At 37.9% G+C, this 26,635-nt stretch overlaps 2 protein-coding genes across 3 annotated transcripts in view; one reads left to right on the forward strand and one right to left on the reverse strand.

The window, feature by feature from the left end:
* COL10A1 (collagen type X alpha 1 chain) overlaps nt 1-26,571 on the forward strand; it is a 41,793-nt gene extending 15,222 nt beyond the window's left edge. Inside the window, exons 1-3 of one of the 2 annotated variants that reach the window (XM_070073685.1) lie at nt 18,789-18,905; nt 19,436-19,604; nt 23,639-26,571. In XM_070073685.1, coding sequence (XP_069929786.1) covers nt 19,451-19,604; nt 23,639-25,527 — 2,043 coding nt within the window. In that variant the 5' untranslated portion in view covers nt 18,789-18,905; nt 19,436-19,450 and the 3' untranslated portion in view covers nt 25,528-26,571. Of the gene's footprint in view, nt 1-18,788; nt 18,906-19,435; nt 19,605-23,638 lie in introns of those variants that run through there. The other variant, XM_051854386.2, reaches the window with a different exon arrangement.
* The window catches only part of NT5DC1 (5'-nucleotidase domain containing 1), a 143,583-nt gene that overhangs the window by 96,663 nt on the left and 20,285 nt on the right, over nt 1-26,635 (reverse strand). The gene's annotated exons all lie outside the window — the stretch shown is intronic.

Genomic DNA, 26,635 nt, shown 5'->3' on the forward strand with positions numbered 1-26,635 from the left:
GTGCCAATAATTTCAAATGGATCAACAATGAGTGGAATGAAACTTTGCTTTACAAATGACATTTAATCATATAATCATTTCAAGGTTATAAATTAAAAACAGTTTACCTTGAAGGTTATAGGACTTTTCTTCCTATGTAACTCATTTTGAGAAAAAATTAGCCCAGAAAAATAAGTACAGTGGAAATGTATTTACATGTATGAATTTGATTCAAGATGGTTGATATACTCATCAAAAGGTGACACAGAAATTCTTTAAAAAATTTGAAGGGGCAGGGTGCTTGGCTTACAAGTGATAGTGCAGTGGGGCTGGCGCTGTGGTGAAGCAGGTAGGGCCGCCGCCTGCAGTGCCGGCATCCCATGTGGGTACCGGTTTGAGACCCAGCTGCTCCACTTCTGATCCAGCTCTCTGCTATGGCCTGGGAAAGCAATAAAAGATGACCCAAGTCCTTGTGCCCCTGCACCCATGTGGGAGACCTGGAAGAAGTTCCTGGCTCCTGGCTTTGGATCGGCACGGCTCTGGCGGTTGTGGCCATCTGGGGAGTGAACCATCGGATGGGAGACCTCTCTTTCTCTCTGCCTCTCCTTCTCTCTCTGTATAACTTTGACTTTCAAATAAATAAATAAATCTTTAAACAAACAAACAAACAAACAAACAAAAAAACAAGTGATAGTGCAGGTACTGCAGGTGGCAGGAAGGTGGGTTGGGGAACTATCCAGAGGAAAAAGGCTGAGTAATAAAAATACAACTAGGAGCTATAAATTCTAGTTCCTGCACAAATTCACAAAGATAATATAAATACAAAAATGTTAAGATTTCAATCTACAAGATAACATTTTAGAAGGTCACAAAGAGTTTTCAAATGCCATCTTATTCACTTATTCAACAAACATTACAAAATTGTGCCTGCATTCCAAATCCAAGTACCTGGGATCAAGTTCCAACTGTGTTTCTGATCCAACTTCCTGCTAAAATGCCAGGGAGACAGCAGTGATAACTTAAGTACTTGGGTTTCTGACACCCACATAGAAGAACTAGATGGAGTTCCTGGCTTCAGAAGTGCACCAGTGAATGGAATTTAGGGAGTCAACCAGCAGATGGAATATCTCACCATTTTCTTATCTGACCTCTTAGTGACTAAGGACTTACCAGCATGTTTTCCATATTGCAGCCAGAGTAATCCTGAAAACAAATTATCTAACCAAATCACTCTTCTGTAAACATCTTTCCAGCCTTGACCTCTCACTGTCCTTTTAATAGACCAAACTTTAACAGGCTCTACAAAACAACATTATCTAACTCATACTCTCTGACCTTCAATGCCCTATGACTTGCAAGCCTTCTCTGAGCTCCTTGACAATAGTTTGGGGGCAATTATCAAAGGGAGATGGCAGGGCATAAAAGTATAACAATGTACTGGGACCAGAGCCATTGGGTAGTGTTACCGGTAAAGCCACCACCTGCAGTGCCGGCATCCTGTATAGGCATCAATTCATGACCTAGCTGCTCTACTTCCTATCCAGCTCTCTGCTATGGCCTGGGAAAGCAAAAGAAGGCTCAAGTCCATGGGCCTCTATACCTGCATGGGAGATCCGGAAGAAGCTCCTGGCTCCTGGCTTCGGATGGGGTCAGCGCTGGCCGTGGTGGCCACTTGGGGAGTAAACCAGTGCATGGAAGAACTAACTCTCTCTCTCTCTCTCTCTCTCTCTCTGCCTCTCCTTTTCTCTCTGTGTAATTCTGCTTTTCAAATAATCCACCTTTGAAATAAATGAATAGAGCCGGCGCCGCGGCTCACTAGGCTAATCCTCCGCCTTGCGGCGCTGGCACACCGGGTTCTAGTCCCGGTCGGGGTGCCGGATTCTGTCCCGGTTGCCCCTCTGCCAGGCCAGCTCTCTGCTGTGGCCAGGGAGTGCAGTGGAGGATGGCCCAAGTGCTTGGGCCCTGCACCCCATGGGAGACCAGGAGAAGTACCTGGCTCCTGCCATCGGATCAGCGTGGTGCGCCGGCCGCGGCGGCCATTGGAGGGTGAACCAACGGCAAAGGAAGACCTTTCTCTCTCTCTCTCTCACTGTCCACTCTGTCAAAAAAAAAAAAAAAAAAAAGAAATAAATGAATAGATAAATCTTAAAAAAAGTACTAACATTCAATGTTCCTACCTGTGACAGAGCAATGCTGACTTGTAGATTAAAAGCTGTTGTGAGTCCTAATCCTGGTTCTTCATGTAAAACAAATTCCTTATCTCAATTTCCTCATCTCTAGAGAAAGGAGAAGAGGGATCCAACACATCTCACTCTTCAAGCTCTCTGATCCCATTAACTCTTTCACCACTTACTTTACAGGGAGACTCCAGATTCAAAGACTGCAGCTAAATCTCTACATTAATTTGGCGCATTAAATTCAACTACTACTGTTTTTTAGTTCAGTGTCAGCACTAGGCATTTGGGCTCTTTTGAAGAGAAAAAATCTGCAATTTAAAATCTACATAACGTTTCAGACAGTTATCCTTTGGTTCACCTTTTCTGAAAGCAATAGTTGTTGTGTATCACTATTCAAATACCACTATTTTGCACTTCAACTTATTTATCCTGCTAAAGCAGCCTTGGAACACTTCAGTTTTCTGTTAATACTGGCATGAAAATAATTTAGAAGACTATAATACTAGAAGTGCAGAGTCAGCCCAGTAAAGATACACTGTCTATTTGACTTCCTGTCACATACAGTGGGAAGACGCGTATGTTTAGTATATAGAAATGGCTCATAATGTTCTGAAATTTTGCAGTGAGGAAAACTGAAGCCATTAATTATGAAAAGTTCTTAATTTTAAATTTTGGAAGTTACTGACTAAATTGTGTTGAATTTGCTAAAAATATCATCTTCAAATTCTGAACCAAATGTATAATTACTCTAAAACCCCCTGCCAGGCAAAATATTTTGAGAATTTTGTTGACTTACTGTCCACCTGTGTTTATACATGAAATATGTACCTGTCTTATAATAAAGAAAAAAAAGTAGCAGAAACATGAAACAAGCTAAAAATCCAAATGTCCAGGTAAATCTGAAAAGAATAGTCAATCCCCATCACTTAAATATTTATTGTTCTAGTGACAAAAATAAAAGATTATTTCCTTAGAATAATGTATAACTTAATTAATATAGCATAATATGTGTCTATTGAAAATATTTTCTGTTATGCTTTCATCTTGATTTACTTATAGAAATGACTACCTGTAAAGTAAACCACTCAAAATGTTGTTAAAAAAAATCACACTTAAGTATACCTAAATATTAAATAGTGTTTTGTTCAATTATTTTCTTGCTATTGAGAAAAACAAAAACTTTCTCAAAAAATCATTTGTTATTAATGATTTTGTTATATAAACCATACAGTTTTTAAGTATTTTTTCCTATCCAAAAATTGATGTACTAAAAAATACAAATAATAAGCTGTTATATTAATAATTTTAATAAGTAATATTGCACATTTTGAGAGTACAATGAAAATCAATATTCACAATGGTGCTCCTAAAACAATGCAAAGTTAATTAGTACTAGCAAAAAGTTTTTGGAATTACAGCTGTTTAACACTATTCACATGCTCTAAAAAGTAGACAGTCTTTGGAAGGTATGTGTGTATGGTAAATTGCAATGGAAACAAATGCTACATTCTTTTCTTCTTTGGTTTTTAGCTATTTACTAGGATTTTGAAATATACGTTTTTGAAATAGATTATACAAAGGTAAATACTGCCATACAAAAAGTATCTCTCCATTTTTGTACCCAACTCATCCTATTCTACTCACAAAAGGGCAACCATTCTCACTAGTTTCCTGTCTATCCTTAAACAAGTATATGAGATAGTCTGATACATGTACATTAATAAGATATGCATATTTTATATAAGTGCTATATGCTACAAATTCTATTTTATATAACTTTTTTGGGGCATTAAATGTGTCCTGGAAATCCTTCCATAGTCCGTAACAAGGTGCCTCCCTCCATCTTTTCAACGACTGTTTGTTTCATTGCACAGATGTACAAAAATGCAGCTAGTCCTTATTAATGAATAATTGAGGACTTTTCTCTGCTATTACAAACAATGGTGTACTGAATAATCTTACTGTGCATATTTATATATGTGTATATATATGTAATATATGTTATACATTTTGTGCAGGTGTGATTATACCTTAAGATGAATTCCTACAGAGGGAATTCTTGGGTAGGAGGTATATGCATTTAAATTTTTGCAAGTTCATATTAGCTTGAACTTTCTACAGCAGTTTGTATTTATAATCTTTTATACATGAAACAGTACATCTTTTCATCCTTGTACTTCTGTGCTGCTCTCCAGATGTAAGAAAATGAAGACTTGTTTGGTGCTGTGATCTGTGAAAAAGCTAGACTGCAGGGCAAATTAAAATAATTACCAAAGACAAAACTCAAATTAGGTATTCATTACTCTTAAATATCATCACATAGAATGTTAAAACAAGTTGAGAAGGCACCAAAAATCCCATCTGATTATTTTACAAATATAATTCCCAGCTCATCACACTATTCTGTTAAAAATGAAACTGCATTCTAACTAAAGGAATGAACTGCTAAAAATTATCTACAATTCAAGAAATCACAAATAATTTTCATACTTTACTGGGTGGAAGATAGAAATTTGATTTTTAGGTCACTGGAAATACAGTAAAGAAAGCTCTGAAATATTAAAAAGACAAGCAAATATTAGGTAAGAGTGAAAGAAAAAATAGTCTCAAGAATAGTAACTTGACAATAAGATTTCTGATAAAAAGTTGCATAGGATCCATTTTAATTTCTTAAATGAATGTGTTGTCCATGGATTTGTCTTGAAGCAATGATGTAACCAGTCTCCTTAATGAAAGATATTAAAGAACAAGAAAATTTGCATTTTGAAATAGTATTTCTTTTTCATCATAAATTTATTGTTATTAATTTTTTTAGAATTTCAATGTGAAGAGTTATTGAACTCAGATCTGATGATGTTATAGTAAGTCAAATATTTTGCTGCCTGTTCAGTTAATCTTATTCATCTTTCTAAGCAAATTCTCTTGGAAACACTGAAACAGTAATCAACTATTGCCTGTAACACAACACCCTGCTGAGTGAGATGAAGACTTTAAAGAATCTTTCAAACTATATAATGCTTGGAGCTAGCACTGTGGCATAGTCTATAGGTTAAGCCTGTACTTGTGTCGCTAGCATTCCATATGGGTGTCAGTTCATGTCCTGGGTGTTCCAATTCTGATCTAGCTCCCTGTTAATGTGCCTGGGAAAACAGTGGAAGATGATGCAAGTGCTTGGGCCCCTGCTCCCACATGGGAGACCTTGATGAAGCTCTAGGCTCCTGGCTTCAGCCTGGCCCAGCTCCAGCTTTTGCAACCATTTGGGGGAGAGAACTAGTGGATGGATGATCTCTTTCTCTTTCTCTCTCTCTCTCTCTTGTGGATGGATGATCCCTTTCTCCCTCTCTTTCTCCATCTTTCCTCCTCTCCTTTAATTTTGCCTTTCAAATAAATAACAAATAAATCTTTTAATAAAACTACGTAATGCTTCAAGACAGAACCCAAGGAGTGCTTTTATATCCTGTCACTTTGCTCATGTATTAGATTTAAAAGGCATTCCATCTCTTGCACATCAATCTGATATGAGAATCAAACACACGGTTAGTGTGTTCATCCTTCCTGAAAATATTGCAACATCACACATTGGCTGAATCCTTTTCCCTCAGAATTCTTCTCCTCTGCTGGCAAACAGCATACTTTAAAACAAATCTAATAACTGTCAAAAACAGTTGTACCAAGGAGAATCAATGTCATCAGTCTAAGATGGCTTGTTTGAAAAAGTCCCATTAAAACAGAGGTCTCATTCTACTATCATGCATATTTGTGGCTGGGATATGGTGAACTAGCTCAGAGTCACCAGGGACAAACAGCATGGGCTCAACCCTCCTGGTTTACTTCCTGCTATCACACCCAGTCACCTTACTGGCATGAATCTAAGAAGCAGTCATCCCAAAGTCTGGTGTGGATCACAAATAAACTCTAAGAGTCCATTTACTAGGTTATTGGAAATCAAGGTTAATCTAAATACACCCAATATTTGAGCTCTAAACTTAGAGTCATATATTTAAAGTAATATATAAAACCTGGAAAACAAATTCAATAAGCATATTTAGTAGCTCATTGTGTGTGAACAGAAGTTGGTCTTCTCTTTATGTTTCCATTTAATACTGTAACAATATATACATTTTCATAACTTTTTTAAAGGCTGTTTATTTGAAAGGCAGTGTGGTACAGGGAGAGGGGGAGAAGAGAAAGAGAGACAGAGAGACAGAGAGTCCATCCACTGGTTCACTCCCCAAATGGCCACAACAGCCAGGGTTGGGCCAGGCCAAAGCCAGGAGCCAGGAACTCCATCTGGCTCTTGCATGTGGGTGGAAGGACCCCAAGCACTTGGTCCACCATCTGCTACCCTTTCAGGAGCATTGCAGGAAGCTGAATCAGAAAGGAACAGCAGGAGTGAAACCTGCACTCTGATACAGGATGCTGGCATTGCAAGCTGCAGCTTAACACTGGGCCACAACTGCAGCCTCTTCATAGCCTTTTGTTATTAAAAGGATCCAAATTATACTGAAGCTCAGGAAATCCAAATATCTAGATGCAGAATGACCAATATCACTAGTAAATGAGCTCCAGAGATCCTTACTATGAGATTACAAATGACTATATTTATTAGGCAACAAGTGTGAAAAATCATAATAAAAAGCTCCTCATCCCTGTAAGGTTTCTCTCAAATCATAAAAAGACTTAAGACATTCCATATACACCTGCACTTTTACAAAGGGTTACAAATATCTTGTTAATTTCTGTAGGTTAAAATCTAATAATGAAAACACACTGAATCCAATGCTACAAATTCAGCTACATTGCAATTAATGACATTTAGTAATAACATTTCTTGATTGGATTATTACAAGAGTTAATTTTGTTGAAGGAATGATTTGTTTCCTAGGCTGACTTATAAAATGTTCAGTGTCCTAAAAGTATATCTGAAATAACCAAATATATAGCAAATTAATGAAACAAAAGCAATAAAAATTAATATAAATATGGTCCCTGACTTAGGATTTTTTTTTTGACTTTACAATGGTACAAAAGTAACACGCACTGGATAAAAAGTGTATTTTGAATTTTGATTTCTTCCTGGGCTAGTGAAATGCTATATAAAACTCTCTTGCAATGCTAGCAACAGCAGCAGCTGCAGCTCCCATCCAGCCACACAATCAGAAATGGTAAACAAAAGATGCTCTACACTGTACTGTATTGCTAAGCTACAAGGGTAGCTTATGTGGATTAAATGAATCTTTGACCTTAAAATACTTTTAATTTATGATGGATTTATCAGAATTTGACACCATTTTAAGATGAACAGCATCTGTATATGCAAGGAATTATTATTCAGGCTTTAAAAAGGAGGATATTCTATCAGTTGCCATAATATGCTAAGTGAAATAAGTCACACACAGAATGTGCGTGATCTCACTTATACAATCATGTGCCATGGAACAACATTTAGGTCAATGATGGACCAATGGACCTCATATACAACAGTAAGCCCTAAGATTATAATGTAGTTAAAAAATGCACGTCATTTAGTGACACTGTAGCCACTGAAATGTCATATAGCAATGCATTATTCTCATTTGTGATGATGCTGGTGTAAATAAACCTACTGTGCTGGAAGTCATATAAAAGTAGAGCAAGTACAATTATTATAGCTTATAACTGATGATAATAGTAAAGCTTTATATTACTGGTTTGTGTATCCACTATAACTTTTATCATGATTTTGCAGTGTACTAATTCTATTTATGAAAGAAAAAGTTGACTGTAGAACAGGAAGCCCTGCTGGTGCTGCGGCATCCTTATACATCCCATGTTTGGTATGTTTCTTGATTGTATCAAGAGGCCACATCAGGTGACTGAGCTACACTACGTAGGTTTGAGTAAGTACACCCTATGCTGTCTGTACCATGACAAACTTGCTTAACAACACAATTCTCAGGACATCCTCCTCCCACTGCAAAGCCAGGCATCACTATATGTATTATCTAAAGAAGCTGAACTCACAGAAGGAGAGAACAGAATGCTACTACCTGAGACTGGAAAGTGAAGAAAAGACAGATGTTCCACAGAGAACACAAAGTTTCAGTTATGCAGAATGAGTAAGTTCAAGAGATCTAGTATCTAATGTACAGCATGGTGACTACTGTTATTAACACTGCAGGTACTGTATACTTAAAATTTGCTAATTAGGTATTCTTACCATTCACACACACACAAATGGAGGATCCTAGCGGCAGGTGGTTAGGTTATTAGTTGGTGCTGCCTCAAAAAAGATGAATGGGGTCTGATGCCTCAAAAAAGATGAATGGGGTCTGATGCTGTGGTGTAGCAGGTAAAGCCACCAACCTGCAGTGCCAGCATCCAGTGTTGGCATCCCATATGGGTGCCGGTTCATGTCCCAGCTGCTCCAATTCTGACCCAGCTCTCTGCTGATGGCCTGAGAAAGGAGAGGAAGATACCCCAAGTGCTTAAGCCGCTGCACCCAATTGGGAGGACAGGAAGAAGTTCCTGGTCCTTGGCTTCAGCCTGGCCCAGCCCTGGCCCAGCAGCCATTTGGGGGGAGTAAACCAACAGATGGAAGTGCTCTCTCTCTTTCTCTCTCTCTCTGTAACTCTTTCACATAGATATAGAAATCATTTTTTTTAAGAGATGGATATAGTTCTCTGAGAGAACTAGTTAGTGCACATTAAAGTGAATTATAAAGATTAATCCTGGGCCCTCAGTCTCTGTGGCTTTCTGTCTCACCGCATGAGTCCTTATGAACATGATTCTGCCACAGGGTTGTTATCCATCATGAGGCCCTCCTCAGAGTCTGAACTGATGGGGCTATCTGATCCTGGATTTCCAGCCTCCAAAACTGTGAGTTTAAATAAGCTGCTTTTCTTTATTAAGTACTCAGCTTTAGCTACTTTATTATAATAGCAGAAAGCAGACTAATACATTTTCTTTGGAAAAATCTAACTCTGAAATTCTAATTTGTCATCCAATAGAACAATTTAAGGCACAAAGTCATAAACGGCAGCCAGGTATTTATTTTGTGAAAACTGCTTTAGGGAACAGTTGTTGAGACAGGGACCTCTATAATAATTCAGTGTTATTTTAAGGTACAACACACTGAAAAGACTTAGATTCAAACCAGTATTGTGCAAAATACCCCACCCCTAGGCACCCACAAGTGTAAGGCAAACCACCCACACTCCATAAATATTGAAATCTAGTTTCCTAAAGCTCTGAGTTCTTTTCTTCAGCAATATTTATGCTACACTTTGCACCAGGCATTACCTATGGGGAAAGGATTTTCAATGATAAACACTGACAGAATCTAGGTTATGTTCAGGACAGTAAGTAAAATGTGATCAGAAGCCACCATTTCATCATTTGAAATGCAGATTCACGTAGACACTAAATCAGCCAGAGCGAAGGCTGTAAGAGGTTGTGTTTGGAGTCTGCCTTCTCCCTGACACTATGATCATCAATAGTGGGAGGCAGATGATTTCCGTGTTTTCAGCATTCCACCTAGTGAATGGCACACAGCAGAAGGTCAAAAAAAGTGTGGTAAACACTTGTCATTCAAGTGTGGTGGGGCCGGTGCTGTGGGGAAGTAAGCTAAGCATCCGCCTGAATGATGGCATTCCTATGGGCGCCAGTTCATGTCCTGGCTGCTCTTCTTCCATTCAAGTTTGGGACCATAAGGCATTCAAGTACAATGTCAAAAATATTTAGTGCTTAACATCAGCATGATCTTTGTCATCATTTGTATCAATTAAGCATTCCCAGGCACTGTTCTACCAGTTTATCTAGATCTTATTTTACCAAAAAAAAAAAAAAAAAAAAAAAAAAAAAGGTAAGTAAAAAAGAAAAAAAGAGAAAGCAAAAAGCCTTATTGGTATTAGAAGTGGCAAAAGTTACTCTTTCTCATAAATAAATAAAGATAATAGCTAGAATGACTAAGGTGACTTGGGGAACAGGCATTAAGTCCAGCAGTTAAGATGCCCGACTCCCACAAAGGAGTACCTGGGTTCAAGTTCCAACTGATTCCATCCTTCTCCCAGAAGTTGGGAGAGGGTAGAGATGGCTCAATTAATTGGGTTTCAGCCACCCATGTGCAAGATTTGGGTTGTACTCTAGCTTCTGGTTTCCACCCAGACCCAGATCCAAATGTGAGCATTTAAGGAGTGAGTCAGTAGACACCAGGAGTTGGAGAGCTCACTCACTCTTTCTCCCAAATAAATGAATTAAGTTTAAAAAAAGGTTATTGGGGGATAAAAGCAAACCACTATTCATAACCATTACGTCTCTATTTTATTTTTTATTTCTCTCTAAATAGTAATTGTCTTTAAAACGTGGAAGAAAGTTAGGCCTGGGAAAAACAGCAGAAGATGACCCAAGTCCTTGGGCCCCTGCTACCCTCGCAGGAGACCTGGAAGAAGCTCCTGGCTCTTGGCTTTGGCCTGGCCCAGCCCTGGCCACAGTGGCCACCTGGGGAGAAAACTAGCAGCTGGAAGATCGATCTCTCTCTCTCTGCCTTTAAAATAAATAAAATAAATCTTTAAAAAAAAAAAAGCAGCACATATTTGGGCACTAAATATTGTAGGTCTACAAATATCTTAAAAAATAAAATCTACAGGATGTATTTTAACTGTTAATATTCTTAGTAAGTTAAATAGCTAGCTGCCTAAGCATCACTCTCAAGAGTAGATTTCTGGGTAGCCTCTGCTGCCATTCAATTCTTGTATTCAGGTGCTCTGCAAGTACTCATGCAACCTACAGCTACCTTATACCTTATAGTAGTGATTATAGAGTTGTTCTGAAGCATGATAAACAAAGCAGCATAAAGATTCAAATAAAAAAGGTTACCTTGTGATTTCTGTAATTAATATGGTAACTATCTAATTTCTTCTTCCAGTTTAGATACTACATCTGGAAGACAAACTTGTACGCAGAGTAAGCATATACCTGAATAGCCCAGAATCTACTGGTTGGTCAACATCTCTAAGGATCTTAGGTCAAGGGACCAAGAGTCTATATTTTTAACTAGGCCAGGTTACTATGGAAAGAAGGTGATGTCATTAAGTTCCAGGCACACAACTACGAGCTCTTTAAGTAATGTAGCAATTTATGGTTAAAGAAAATAGAATATAAAACCCTTGTTCAAACTTTTTAAATGACTCTCAGTTTTCCTTGACCTGACCTGAAGTTTCAGGGATTTTCATAAACACCTGTTTTTATGCTTGAATTTCTATTTCCAAGCCCTCAGCAGGTATCTAACCACTAAACCACATTAGACTATTATACAAACAGACCATTTTTAGTTTCTGGGCTCTGTAACTGCACCTACAAATGTTCTTTTAAATGTTTTTTTAAGAGGAATGAGGTACAGCAAGGTGGCGGTAGAAGCTGTGGGTCTCAAGGTGCCCTACTTGAACTTGTGGGCACTCTTCCCATTTCCACTGTAAAAGGTGAAAAGAATGAGAGAAACAAGAAAATCAGGATGCTGCTGAGTAACCGGATGGACATATTAACTTAGTCCTTGGTATTTTCTTTCAGTGGGCTATCTTGCCAAGGCCTCCTCACCCCAAAATTTAACTTAATTAAACATTAGGGAAGACAACATGCATAATGGAGAAACTACTTTGCTCATCTGATAAATAAAATTATTGATCCAGATGATTTTTATAGTCCCTTACAGCTCTGAGTTTTTAAAAGAACAGTAATATTCTGAATAGAAAACTTATGTACCTGGAAAGAAAATTCTGCATGTTAAAGAAAAGTGACAAGCAAACTAAAAAGGCAAATGACAAACTGGGAGAAATGTGCAACCTATATCACAGAACAAAGATTTATCTTACTAACCTATGGAACACTTGTAGGAAAAGTGGGCTAGTGATACAGAATTAACTCAATTAACCCTTGGAAAAATGCTCAACCAAATCTTTACTAGAAATGAAAATTACAACTGGACTAGGATTGCAATTTTTACCTCTAATATGGACAAAAACATCAAAACAATATTTCCCATCTATAAGGCTGTAGGGAAGCAAACTGCCTGAGTTAATGCAAAATGACACACCTAAGGAGGGGAATTTACTATCTTAAAAAACAGCATGCCTAAGACCTTCGGATCCCAATCCCAACGCCAAGAATTTCTCCCAAAGATATTCGTGCAAAAATATATACACACACAGTTTTCTGCATTAGCAAAAGACAGGAAATAAAAACAGATGACCATCAACTGGACAATGGTTGAAAAAACTATGGTGCATCCATATAGTGAAGTAATATGAAGCTGTTGAAAGGAATGCAGACCATCTTTATAAAGTTATGAAATGATATCCAAGATAAAGTGTTACATAAAAAAGAGGCAAAATAAAGTACATGTATTATCATGCCTTATATCTAAGAAATTGGGAGGGGAAATGAATGAAAACATATGTCTGTGTGCACACGCATGTGTGTGACTCTATATATAGAGAACACAGGGATAAAGTAAAACATTTTTTTAAACATTTATATACAGAAGGAAGTAAAACAGGGTAGATAGTTTGTAATAGAAGCTAGATTTCTCAGACTAGTGCTTATTTTGTAACTGTGAGCTGGAAAATATGCAATGTACGCTGGACTGGCTTGTATTGGCTCTTGGAAAATACTGAGATGTTCTGTGAGCCAGCTGCTTTATGTTTAAACCCTGAATTGATCACTGTGGTAATACTTGTATCTTGTAATAAATCAGCACATACATCTCCCCTAACCCTAAGTTGAGTGTTAAGCATTTATCATACTATCACAGGAAATGTAAATATTTTTATAAAGTATAAAACAAAATTAAATTTTGAAACAGCATTCCTAAACACTAAAGAAAAGAAAAAATAACAGTGAATTGAATGGGTAGCAATTATGACACTGAAATGGGCCATTTTAAATGGCTTTAAAAGCATGGTGATCTGATTGCACAGTTCTTATAGAAAAAAATGTGCAAAAATATCAATTTAATAGTTTCATTGTTTTCAATATTCTGGTGTGAATGTTGGTACTTTCATCCTTAGAAAGTGTATTATGGGGCCGGCGCCGCAGCTCACTTGGCTAATTCTCCGCCTGTGGCGCCGGCACTCCAGGTTCTAGTCCCGGTTGGAGTGCTGGATTCTGTACCAGTTGCTCCTCTTCCAGTCTAGCTCTCTGCTGTGGCCTGGGAAGGCAGTGGAAGATGGCCCAAGTGCTTGGGCCCTGCACCTGCACAGGAGACCAGGAGGAAGCATCTGGCTCCTGGGTTTGGATCGGCGCAGCGCACTGGCCATAGCGGCCATTTGGGGGGGTGAACCAATGGAAAAAAGAAGACCTTTCTCTTTCTCTCTCTCTCTCTCTCTCTCACTGCCTAATTCTGCCTGTCAAAAAAAAAAAAGTGTATTATGGAATAAAGCAAATGAGTAATTATATTACATTACTGTCACAATTATTGGGAATTTCAGCACTAAAATAAGGAGTTATAGATACAAGTCTGAAGTCCTTAAGTAAATACTCTACTGTCCTAAGTGTAAACTGCATGTATCAGTAAGAAGTATGGTATCTTTTATTTTTAATTAATATCAAACATATAAATTTCTTAGCTCTGTCCATTGGAAAAGCCTAGAAACAATAACCAAGCCAGGAGCAAGGCACATCTCTGGAACCCAGATATCCATAAACCTAGATTGTTGTATCTCACATCTACCAGTATTTCTCACAGTCAAAAACAAAAAATAACCAAGACCAAAGAGATGACATATTACAGATAGTGGGCCAGGAAAAATACAAAATACTGGAAGGAAAGAAAACATAAGATTCCTGGGATCATGTCAGAAGGACTCAGGAGTTAACCAGAAAAGGCTCTCATTGGCCAAGGATGGAGAAAAAAAATTGAGCTACAGTAAGAATAAAATACAAGTGAATCCATGGGTTTATAATGCTCTCTCTTTCTCTCTCTCTCTCTCTCTCTCTCTCTCTCACATACACACACTCACCCTCACTGGGCCATCTCTGAAGGATGTTTCTAGGAAGGAAGTTTATTATTTTAAACACTTGGAAAGATGTTTATCCTTTTTTCTATATAAACTGTATCTCAGAATAACGAAACAGTTGACAAATGAGTGTTTTTTATAAAGAAATAACTAACATAGGAGAAATGATAAAATCTGAATATCACTATTTTATAATCTATTAAGTAGTTAACCTCTAGTAACATCAGAAAGACAACAAGCATTGAAGGAACTCTTGATAGAAATATATAACACCAACCTCTATAAAGTATTCCCACCAAAAACCCATTCTCTATGTATGTGTGTGTATGCATGAGCATATTTTTCTTTCAAATTTGAGTGAAATCAGAACTTAGATCTAACTGCCATTCAGCACAGGAGCAAGATAGTGACAATAAAATCCAGATTGTACGAAATCACACAGGACAGACAGCTTAGTCTTTTAACAGTTATAAACTGCATGAGGTAAAAAGAGAGATGGATAAGAAACACAGATGAACAGGGATGTATCAATCAATAGCACTCCCTGAATCCAATTTGAACAAATAAACTAATCAATAAAGTATACAATTATGTATGTATTTAAGTAACATATACAGGTGTGTCTATATGTCTATATATGGATATATCACATACAAAATAGATCATGGGAAATGTGAACATCTGATAATATTAACAATGGTTAATAATTTTAGATAAGCTGAATATATCACTTTGAAGAAAAAAAGACTCCTTATCTTCAGGAGAAATATATAGAAATACTTACAGGTAAATCTATATAATATATGGGATTTGCTTCAAAACTTGGTAGGGGAAGAAATAGAAGGAGGAGTGTGTGAAAATGGCTTGAGATTAGTTTAAGCAGATGACAGGAATAGAGTGGATGATAGGTATAAATAATAGTTCACCCTACTTCTACATAGATTCCAAAATAAAGTTTAAAAAAACCCTGTGAGCAGCAACAAGAAAACCCCCACGAATGCAGCAGAAAATTATGTAACTAATATTTACAAGCTGCTAATAGAACACTGCCATCAGGTTAAACATTCCAACTTTGGGAGTTCATCACAATCACCTTGAAGTTTCTCAAAATACAGTCTCTCAACCATCACCATCTTAACAAACCTGGATGACTGAATCACATCCCTCTGATTGTGAGAGAGGGGAAATGTGATTGAGAACTAGTTTCTAAGTACTTTAATGGCAAGAAATGTACATTATTCACCTAGCATTTACCTTAATGCCTGACACGTAAGAGGTACTCTGGAACTATTTGATGAATTAATGGATGGCACAGGGATGTGCAAATGAATAAGCCAGCTAAACAGCACCTAACTGCTAGATGTGCAAGGAATATCATTCATACTTGTTACTTTTAGAAAAATCACTCAGGTTACTCAGTTCGAAGCACAGAGCTAAGTGGAATGGGTTTCCTTCCTAAAGCCACAGACAGTCACTTCAAACAGCTACAAATAAACACACAGAATAAAAATAGTTTTAAATACACAATGGGGTGGGGTGTGGCTAGCAAATATTCTGATTCTACAATCTGTTTTGCACAAGACAGTATTTCTTATGTGACTAACAAAGCAAACAGTAGTCAGATTCCTTGTGATGAAGTAAATACCCTATTTACAAAACAGGTTGAATGTCCAAGCCTTATCCACATTTTCCAAAGCTAAAGGCAAATACAGAATGACAAACACCCATATATATTGACATATCCCAAAAAGAAGGCACCCAACTACCTGGTATGGACTTTTTCATGTGTGTTCTCTATTAAGTGCTGCAGGGAGCAACTCCACTGCTCTGATGAAGGAGAATAGCAGAGTACCTCAGACACAAGCACAATCTAATTTTAAAGCTGGGGAGAGCTTGGAAGCCACCTTGTTCAAACTTTTCATTGTCTCAATTATACATGTGTGTATGTATGTAACCATATATACACAAAAAATACTAAAGTGTGTATTTCTAATAATTCCTTTCAAGACAAATTCTTGAGCCTAGCAATTATAAGCATTTACAATGCTCACCACACCTACTCTTTTAAAATCTTTGTCTAAATGAACTGTAAGCAAATGAAAGACAACTGTTTTTATCTCATTTATCTTTTGTTGTCTCTGGGGCATAGCGGGTTCAGGTGCCAGCTACAATGCTGGCATCCTATAGGGTCATCAGTTCATTCTGGTTGCTTCACTTCCGATCCAGCTCTCTGCTAATGTGCCTAAGAAAGCACTGGAAGATGGCCCAACCCATGTTGGAGATCTGGATGAAGCTCCTGGCTCCTGGCTTTGGCCTGGCTCAGACCTAGATGTTGTGGCCATTTGGGAAGCGAACCAGTGGACGGAAGACCTCTCTCTGTCTTTCCTTCTCTCTCTATAACTCTGCCTTTCAAATAAATAAAATAAATCTACCTTTTGCTGTCTCATATAGAGTACATATTATAATTACAAAAGCCATATTCATGTATAATTTCGAAATTATGAAATTCCACAATATAAATTTTATACTTGTTACTCTGAACTAATATAAAAGCCATAGATATGATTATTATATTGAGACATATAAGACAATGTTGATTTTTTTAAATACGGTAATCAACAAAAGGTTTAAAAGTGAGAGTTGACAGGGGGTTCAAGTCCGGGGTACTCTGCTTCCTATCCAGTTTCCTGCTAGTGTACCTGGGAAGGCAGTGAAGAATAACCCAAGAACTTGGGTCCCTGCCACCCATGTGAGAGACCAGGATGGAGTACCTGGTTTTGGGTTTGGGTTGGCCCAGACCTGGCTCCTAGGGCCACATCGGGAGTAAACCAGGGGATGGAAGATATCTTTCTCTGCCTCTTCTTCTTTCTTGTTGCTTGGTCTTTCAAGTAAATATGTAAATATTTTTTAAATTGGGACTGGCACTGTGGCACACAAGGTAAAGCTGCCTGCAGTGCCAGCATCCCATACGGTCACCAGTTCAAGTCCCAGCTTTTCCACTTTTGATCCAGCTCTCTGCTATGGCCTGGGAAAGCAGTAGAAGATGGCCCACGTCCTTGGGCCCTTGCACCCAGGTGGAAGACCCAGAAGAAGCTCCCGGCTCCTGGCTTTGAACTGGCGCAGCTCCGGCCGTTGCGGCCAACTGGGGAGTGAACTCGCAGATGGAAGACCTCGCTCTCTCTCTCTCTCTCTCTGCCTCTCCTCTCTGCGTGTAACTCTTTCAAATAAATAGATAAATAAATCTTTAAAAATATTTTTAAAATAAAGAAATAATAAAAGTGAGGGGAGAAAGAGAGCACTGAGGTAGTCATCCATTTCTACAATATTTTGTTTAAAATAACCTACACAGAAAATTGCCTGAGGGGAGCGGTAATGAAAAAAGACAGACTTGTATTTCACCTACTGGTTAAACCTTATTCCCATATCGGTCAGTCCTGAATACACATTTATTCTCAAATAGATACCAAAAAATTGACGTATTTATACCCTTAAATGGAATTCTCATCTAGGTCACCTGTATAGACAATCTGATTTAAATCCAAAATAATCAAATTAAATAAGATACAAAATTTGGGCCAACAATTCCCTGTCTTCATTAGATTTTTAGGATCCTGAAAACGCATTTAAAGAGTCTCCTAATATTGTTAAAAGGTGTACTCACTACTGAAATTCACAATGATAACATTTACTTCCTTCCACCTTTTGGGAAACTGTTTCTAATTGGGATGCATCAAAACCCCTGAAGGAATTTGTAAGATAAGTCAAACCTTTAAAAAATTAAAAGCAAAGACTGAAGAACTTTCTATCTTCTGAATAAAGCAACTTTATATATGAATAGACATGAGATTACCAAGGTATGGGTTTTTGCAAACTCTGCTGATACTCTAAAGTAAAATCTGAATTTAGGCAAGAAAATCTAATGTCATTTATGAACACAGTATAGTATTGTGAATAAGTTTCTAAATATGTCAGGGTAATCATACTGTTAACTCTGCCATCAAATTCACAGATGCTTTGTCTCTGTTTGGAAATTAAGAAATATTTAATATGCAAAAATTTTGTGTATGTGTGTGTATACTATCACTTTAAATTTGTTTTATTAACTTTGAGGACTTATACTAAAATCCTGAAATGCAACACAGCATACCTACATTTTTTTACCACTAACTTTCTCTTAAGCCAAAAAATAAGTAAAAAATAGAATAACCTTTTTTCATAAAAATTTAAGAACAGGAATGGACACACTGATGGCTTTATGTAATAATTCTGAAGAACTGAGATGACAGTTTAAATTCACACCTCTCTTCCAAAGAATTCTTCTTCTATTTTTACATACTGCCAATTATTTTCAACCAAATAACCCAAGAATGTGCTTTTCAAAAATAAAAAGTAGGTATTATCATCCCATTATGAACCAACACTGGAATAATAACTTCTAAAATAAAATCACAAAAAGATGGTACATGGCTAAAACTATTAATATATATTCAAGACAAAGAGTTTATTTTTCAATAAGAAAACAAGGAAAATGACAGCCCAACCTGATCTTGTATGCTTGCCCAATAGAACTTTCCACCATAATTAGTGCTTACCACCTCTGAGAGGAGGAGCTTAAACTCAGTAACCTCATGTAGTAAGGGCAAAACAGTATAAATACCACAGGGCAATTCTGGAGAGGGCACCTTCTGCACTGCTCACCTGGGCAGAGGAAAATCAGAAAGCTCCGAAGATAACTTCTCCAGGAACTCCCAGAACCCAGGTAAGTCCATGAACTGATGCTTACTAGTGGACTTCCATGTTAGCTTGCTTGGAAACAAGCTTCAATGAGTTAACTATTTAGTGTTTTTTCTTATGATTTCAAAAAAAATTTTTGTACTAAAATGCACTCATAAAGTTTTATTTCTATTAACCTATACTAGAGAATCCTAACACAACCATGTAATACAAGCCTGCTCTACTTGAAATTTCAGTGTATTTTGAACCTACTAGACATGTCAGGCTATGTTAAAGATTCTCAATTATTTCATCTAGGCATCTAAAAATTGTTCCTTGTTTTTTTAAAAAAAAATCACTTTTTACTTGGTTATTTCTAAACAGATTCCTGAAACAACTAAGATATATATTTGCATAACTAAAAATTATTTCATTAGTTTATGAATATATATTTAAATAAGGCTATTATGGACAGGTCCCAAAGTATGTAATTATATAAAGCATTCATCTGTGCATCATTAGCAAAATAAATGTTAATAACAAATCTTTATGAAATTATTGTTTTCTATTTTTCAGAATCCATCTGAGAAAATGTTGCCACAAGCAGCCCTTCTGCTGCTAGTGTCTTTCAATTTGGTTCATGGAGTGTTCTACGCTGAGCGGTACCAAACCCCAACAGGCATAAAAGGCCCACAACCCAACACCAAGACACAGTTCTTCATTCCCTATGCCATAAAGAGTAAAGGTAAAATGAACTGTATATTTTTCACTGGTAATTAGTTGTAACTCTGTTTAGTGTTAAATTGCTTTCAAATTTCTGACTTAGCTTAAATTATTACAACAGAATGATTTGTGGAAAAGTAGGTCTATTCAAGAACATTAATATTCTTTGTACAGTAAGTGCAGCAGAAAGAATAGACCTGAAGAATACAGAGGACATATGGAGGGGTTTTTAACCTCAAATAATGTTTTTGTGGAAATAACTACCCAAAATCTAGAAATACTAACCCAATAGAAATTAATTGTTAAACATTTTTAAATTAAAAATAAGTTTCAATTGTACAAAGAGAGTAATGATTTATCTATCTAAATACTTAAGCATTTACTTTTAAAATTCATTCAACTAGTCCACAGATAAACACATAACTGGGTCTTATTAAATAAAATCTGATGTTCCTCTCCCCATCAAATAAATTTAGCAGGCAAATTAAGTAGCAATTTCCACAATTTCTTATACATTCTTATAAAGTGTAGTAGTTAAATGCACAGACTTAACCATTGGTTGTGACCATGGTTAAGTTATTTATCCTCTATGTGCTTCAGTTTTCTCATTTGTAAAGCAAGTAGCAACTATCTCAAAGAGCTGTTATGAAAGTTACATGAATTCATTACCTAAAAGTGCTTTAAGTGATGCTACTAATCTATTGTTTTCAGTGCTACTTCTACTACTGCCACTCTATTTGTATAGTCTTAGACAGCTTTAACTTTTTTCTTGATCTATTCCTCACCTGTCCAGCTTTCTGGGTTGCTGGGAAGAGTATTGAGATAACACATGTAAAGTATGAAGAGATTCTCAGACAAGGGCAACCGCTAGGTCTCATACTCATTAATTCCACTCACTGGCATCTTAAACAAACTGCCTCTAAAACTCCAACTCAAAAACTGCAGGTTTCAAATCTCTGTTCCATAATATTTTTCACTTTGGTTACATATTTTATCCTATAAATAAAACTAAAGCTACTTGTAATAAACTTTAAATAATATATTTTTGAGAGTAACCATTTCAAGGAAATGAAATTTATTAGACTGTCTTTTCTTATTAGACTATCTTAAGAATATGAAATTTAAAATATTTCATGAAAAGCAGGTTAATATTTAAAAATAAAAGTACAGGTGCACAATGAATATTCCTGAATGACTCAAAATATAAATGAGGAAAGATAAAAGCTAAGAAAGAAATAATAAAAGAAACCTGCTTAAAGCAACAAATGTAATGAGAAACAACAGTGGATTCACTACTCTCTAGGATCATAAATTCAGACTTATTCCTTACCAAGACTGTAATAAACAGTTTTGAATGAAAAATAAAACACACAGTACTTTAAAAGTTAAAAATGTTTCTATCTTTCCACCTTAATGTATTGCATCATCCTGGATATTTTTGCAGGAAGACTAAAGAAAATACCTTGTTAACCAATGAAACATTCAGAAGTACAATTTAACTGCTAAATCCATCTTAGTCTCACTTTGATAACACAAGGTAGAAACTCATATACATTATCATCCACTGGAGGCATTCATGCACTATAATGAACACAAAAGTTCACAGTTTATAGAAGTAAAAATTAAGTTGGTAACAGAAATTCAGAGTTCTAATTATATTCCTAGGCATATCTGTTCAACACAGGGCAAAACATGCCAACTTATGCTGCAAGGGATTCCTCAGATGATGGGAAGACCCAGGTGCCACATTCTGAAATAAACAGCCACTATTTCAGTTTGTGAGCAATTCAAAAGCTTAATAGCAGGCAGGCATTTTTACTTGAGAACAGTGCAGCCCTAACCTTAACAGAATGAATTTTTTTCAGATGGCAAGCTACAAACAGGAACTGTCCCCTCCACCCACCCACCCCCTCATTCAACAGAGGTCAAATTCTTTCTTACCCTGAGAGACTGAGGATACATTAGGATAACATTCCAAGTGACAAAGACCACTCTGTGTCCCTAGAGTTCTAGCCTCAAATGGTGCCCAATGCAATCATTTTCAATAAGATTTGTTTTTCCTCGTCATTTTAATGGTAAAACAGTTTTCTTATCAGGATAACACAATTGTTTTTACTATGGATACAATTTTTATAATCAGATTCTGAAGCAAATTTCAATCTAACATAGACTGTATTTTAAAGCCATGTTACTTGATTCTAAACCATTAAGAACTCCCCATTTTTCTTCATCTATTCTACTTGCAATGTATCTATGGTCATTTATACACACAAAGTATGCACACTGAAGTCAACCAATGAGGTATTAGTTTTCTGTAAGTCTTTTTCCTGATGTCATTTTCTGAAAAATCCAGGGGAAAAACTCTATAGGAGGGAAGGAACTTCAACAAACTTATGGAAAAGTAGAATTAAAAGGTAAATTTACTTAGGCACAGAGAATTTTTTGAAATCTATGCACAATTTTTCCATAATATGCATTTTCTATGAACTTTTTGAAGATTCTTCCTATGCTTAGATGTTTACAAATTGAATATAACTCTCTTTGTACAAAAAGGGACACTTAAATCTAAAATAATTACTTACTTAGTTCAGAATACCAATGTTACCAATTTGCTCTTTATTTTACATACCCAGTAACTCTCAGGAGCATCTATAGCTAAAAAAATACTAGCACTACTGTTGTTGACTACTTCTTACTTGCCAGTCTATTAACAGAAGAGATTTTTTATTTTAATTCACCTGGGTATCAAGAATGAATAATTCAAGGGGACTATACCCTAAAAATGTACTCAAAAGCAACTTACAACTCATTAATATGCATTTAATACTGATTTATTTTTAGTCTTAATTTGGATTTTTTTAAACCATTAGACTTAGATTTTAAGTGTACTTATTAATTCATCTTTTTAATCTTAAAAATTGAGTTCAAAAGTCAGAGATAAAAGTCATTTTCAGAGTTTTGAACAAACTGTTAATTATCGTGACAACTATTAAATCTGTTCTACTATGAACCATTTCCAACAGTAAAAACTCTAAATAGTACAAGCAGGTATTCTAGGTTTCAGAAAATTGTGATTTTTGTTAGAAATTCTGCAAGTAGATATTAAAAATTATGTGATTTTATCATCTCTGTTAACTATTTGAGAATTTCTCTGAGAAATAAAGAATATCATATGTAGAGGTTTATGATGATTATTGCCAAAAGACTGATAGGGTAATACTTTCATAATGGTGTATCCTGATGCCTTCAATGCTTGTTACTTCCTGCCTTTCAGAATGACTGAAACAGTCCCTGAACTGTCAGCACCCTCTTAGCATGTGCTCACTTGCAGATCCTACAAGGACACAGCCTGTGCTTTGCCACAACTGTGGTCCAACAACACTCTTCGTATCATAGTTGCTGGATGTTTTCTGAGTTTTAGCTTAGTATTTCAGGAGAAGTACTTAAGTTAAATAAAGCAAAGTATTTATTTGCACTTACATGAGTACTATAATATTATTTTATGTACCTCACATATTACATTCAATTCTCTAATTCTTTGAGTCCACTTTAAGTCAATAGGGAAAGGTTAGAAATAAAATCAACTTTAAACTGTGTGCACAGGTCCATGGAAAACAAAGAATTAATTCCACTTCTCATTTACATTTTTTAGAATAGCTTTTGTAGGGAAAACTGTTAAGAGTTCCTAAAAGACTACCTCAGTTATTCTCACCTGTCTTTTTCTTTCTTTTCTGTCAAATGCCCTTTTTCCCCTTACCTTTCTAGGTAGATCATCTTCCCCCCAAAATGTGAAACATTTACCTCACCGCACTCTTATTCTGAAGGCATTCTTTCATCTAAGCTTCTTTTCATGGATCATTAGGACATGATGAGAGTATTACGGCAGCCATGGTTTTGTGAAACCACCTTTTCTAGCAGTGTTTTTAGAACAATATAAACTACTCATCTAAAATGATCTAAGACTGATGTGCTTACAATGAGAGGCAACAATCTTCCAATAATCTGTAATGTTACTAACTTTTGCTCTCTCTGGGTGGCGTATTGACTATCTTTTAGGTATACCAGTGAGAGGAGAACAAGGTATTCCTGGACCGCCAGGCCCTGCTGGACCCCGAGGGCACCCAGGTCCTTCTGGACCACCAGGAAAACCAGGCTATGGAACCCCGGGACTGCAAGGAGAGCCAGGGTTGCCAGGACCTCCAGGACTATCAGCCACTGGGAAGCCAGGTTTGCCAGGACTCCCAGGAAAACAAGGGGAGAGAGGACCAAGTGGACCGAAAGGAGACATTGGGCCAGCTGGTCTACCAGGACCCAGGGGCCCACCAGGGCCACCTGGAATCCCAGGACCAGCTGGCATTTCTGTGCCAGGAAAACCTGGACAACAGGGACTTACAGGAGCCCCAGGCCCCCGCGGCTTTCCTGGAGAAAAGGGTGCACCAGGAGCCCCTGGTGTGAGTGGACAGAAAGGGGAAACAGGATATGGTGCTCCTGGCCGCCCAGGTGAGAGGGGCCTTCCAGGCCCTCAGGGTCCCATGGGACCACCTGGCCCTCCTGGAGTGGGGAAAAGAGGTGAGAATGGGTTTCCAGGGCAGCCGGGCATCAAAGGTGATCGTGGTTCTCCAGGAGAGAGGGGACCAAGTGGCCCACCAGGTCCTCAAGGGCCTCCTGGGGAACAAGGACCAGAAGGTATTGGGAAGCCAGGAGCTGTTGGAGCTCCAGGTGAACCAGGGATTCCAGGAACCAAAGGCCATCCTGGGGCTCCAGGAATTGCTGGAGCCCCTGGGGCTCCTGGCTTTGGGAAACCAGGCTTGCCAGGCCTGAAAGGACAAATGGGACCTACTGGTCTTCCTGGAGCTCCAGGTGCCAAAGGGGAACAGGGGCCAGCAGGCCATCCCGGGGAGCCAGGTCTGACTGGACCCCCTGGAAACATGGGACCCCAGGGGCCCAAAGGTATCCCAGGCAACCATGGTCTCCCAGGCCCTAAAGGTGAGATCGGGCCAGTTGGGCCTGCAGGAAACCCTGGGGCTAGAGGAGCAAGGGGTCCGCCTGGGTTAGATGGAAAACCAGGGTACCCAGGAGAACCTGGTCTCAATGGTCCTAAGGGAAACCCAGGGTTACCAGGTCCAAAAGGTGACGCTGGAGTTAGAGGATCTCCTGGTCTCCCAGGCCCTGTGGGCCCAGTAGGAGCCAAGGGAGTACCTGGACACGATGGTGAGGCTGGTCCCAGAGGTGCCCCTGGAATACCAGGTACCAGAGGCCCCGTTGGGCCACCGGGCATTCCAGGAATCCCTGGAGCTAAAGGGGATCCGGGAAATCCAGGTCCTCCTGGCCCAGCTGGAATAGCAACTAAAGGCCTCAATGGACCCACTGGGCCACCAGGGCCTCCTGGTCCAAAAGGCCACACAGGGGAGCCAGGTCTCCCAGGGCCTCCTGGGCCCCCAGGCCCACCAGGACAAGCAGTCATGCCCGATGACTTTACAAAGGCAGGCCAAAGGCCCAGTCTTTCCGGGATGCCTCTTGTTAGTGCCAACCAGGGAGTAACAGGAATGCCTGTGTCTGCTTTTACTGTTATTCTCTCCAAAGCTTACCCAGCGGTAGGTACTCCCATTCCATTTGATAAGATTTTGTATAACAAGCAACAGCATTATGATCCAAGAACTGGAATCTTCACCTGTAGGATACCAGGAACATACTATTTCTCTTACCATGTGCATGTGAAAGGGACTCATGTTTGGGTAGGCCTGTATAAGAATGGCACGCCTGTAATGTACACCTATGATGAATATGCTAAGGGCTACCTGGATCAGGCTTCAGGGAGCGCCATCCTGGATCTCACAGAAAATGACCAGGTGTGGCTGCAGCTGCCTAACGCTGAGTCCAATGGGCTGTACTCCTCTGAGTACGTCCATTCCTCCTTCTCAGGATTCCTAGTGGCTCCCATGTGAGCCTCCCTAGGGATTTCCACCGAGCTAACCTAAATCTTCTTGAAGAGGCATTCCCCAACTCCATTCCACCTCCCAGAATATGTATGGAGGTAGGCTGAAAATAAATGTGACTAATTTTGATTTTCCAAGATACAGGTTTGAGGTTTCAGACCAACACATTTCACCCTGAAAAAGTGAGCAGCAAGGGTAAAGAACATGTAGAGGCCCTCTTCAATTTCTAGTCAGGGACCCAAAGTCTTCTATGATTATCTGTGAGCTCAATATGTGAGATTTCATCCAAAACATCCTGCTAAGTTCAAAAATGAAACTATCGTACATACATACATACACACACAAAAAAAAAAAAATCAGAAGAGGACACTAAAATATGTTAAAGTTAATTTTAGAAAGTCAGCATTTCCTTTTAAAATAAGCCTGTTTCTGATAATATAAGCAATTATGGGAAACATTCAGAAGGTATCATGTACCTTTACAGAACATAAATACTTGAATATTCAAATTTAAGACACTGTCTACCCTATGATATTTCTGATGGTGCATTACTCCAAGGCTTCTACGGCCTCTTTCATCAAGATCTAGTCAAATACATAGGTGCATACATATGTTTTGAATCTCTCATAAGAAGCCAAAATGTTGTGCTAAAATTAATCTGAAATGCAAGGTGCTTTTGTCATGTCTGTGACTGCAGAGAAGCCTTCTGTATTCCCGGCATGACCTGGAAACAGGTGTCTGCTCTAGTCTTATTTACTTAACACAAGTGTGATTAATTTGATTCTTTTAATTCCTAATTGAATCCTATATAATATGATTTGTGGGTTTACCCAATGTTAGTGTATGTACTTTGTGCCTCCTATTCCAGTGAAATTATAATTAACAGCAAGGGTTTCAAAACCTGACTAGAAATCTGAAAGGACATTATTTATTTATGCGCTGTACTGTATTTTTATATTGCTGCTTAAAACTTTTAAGCTGTGCCTCACTTATTAAAGCATGAAATGTTTAACCTGTTCCTTATTTACGATGCAATAAAATAACATCAACAGATTTTTATGCTGTATTCATTTGAAAAAAGCATACTGCTATTCTCAACCATGGTATGTAGGGCTTT

Source organism: Oryctolagus cuniculus, chromosome 5 (genome assembly GCF_964237555.1).
Source record: "Oryctolagus cuniculus chromosome 5, mOryCun1.1, whole genome shotgun sequence".
Taxonomy (NCBI): Eukaryota; Metazoa; Chordata; class Mammalia; order Lagomorpha; family Leporidae; genus Oryctolagus; species Oryctolagus cuniculus.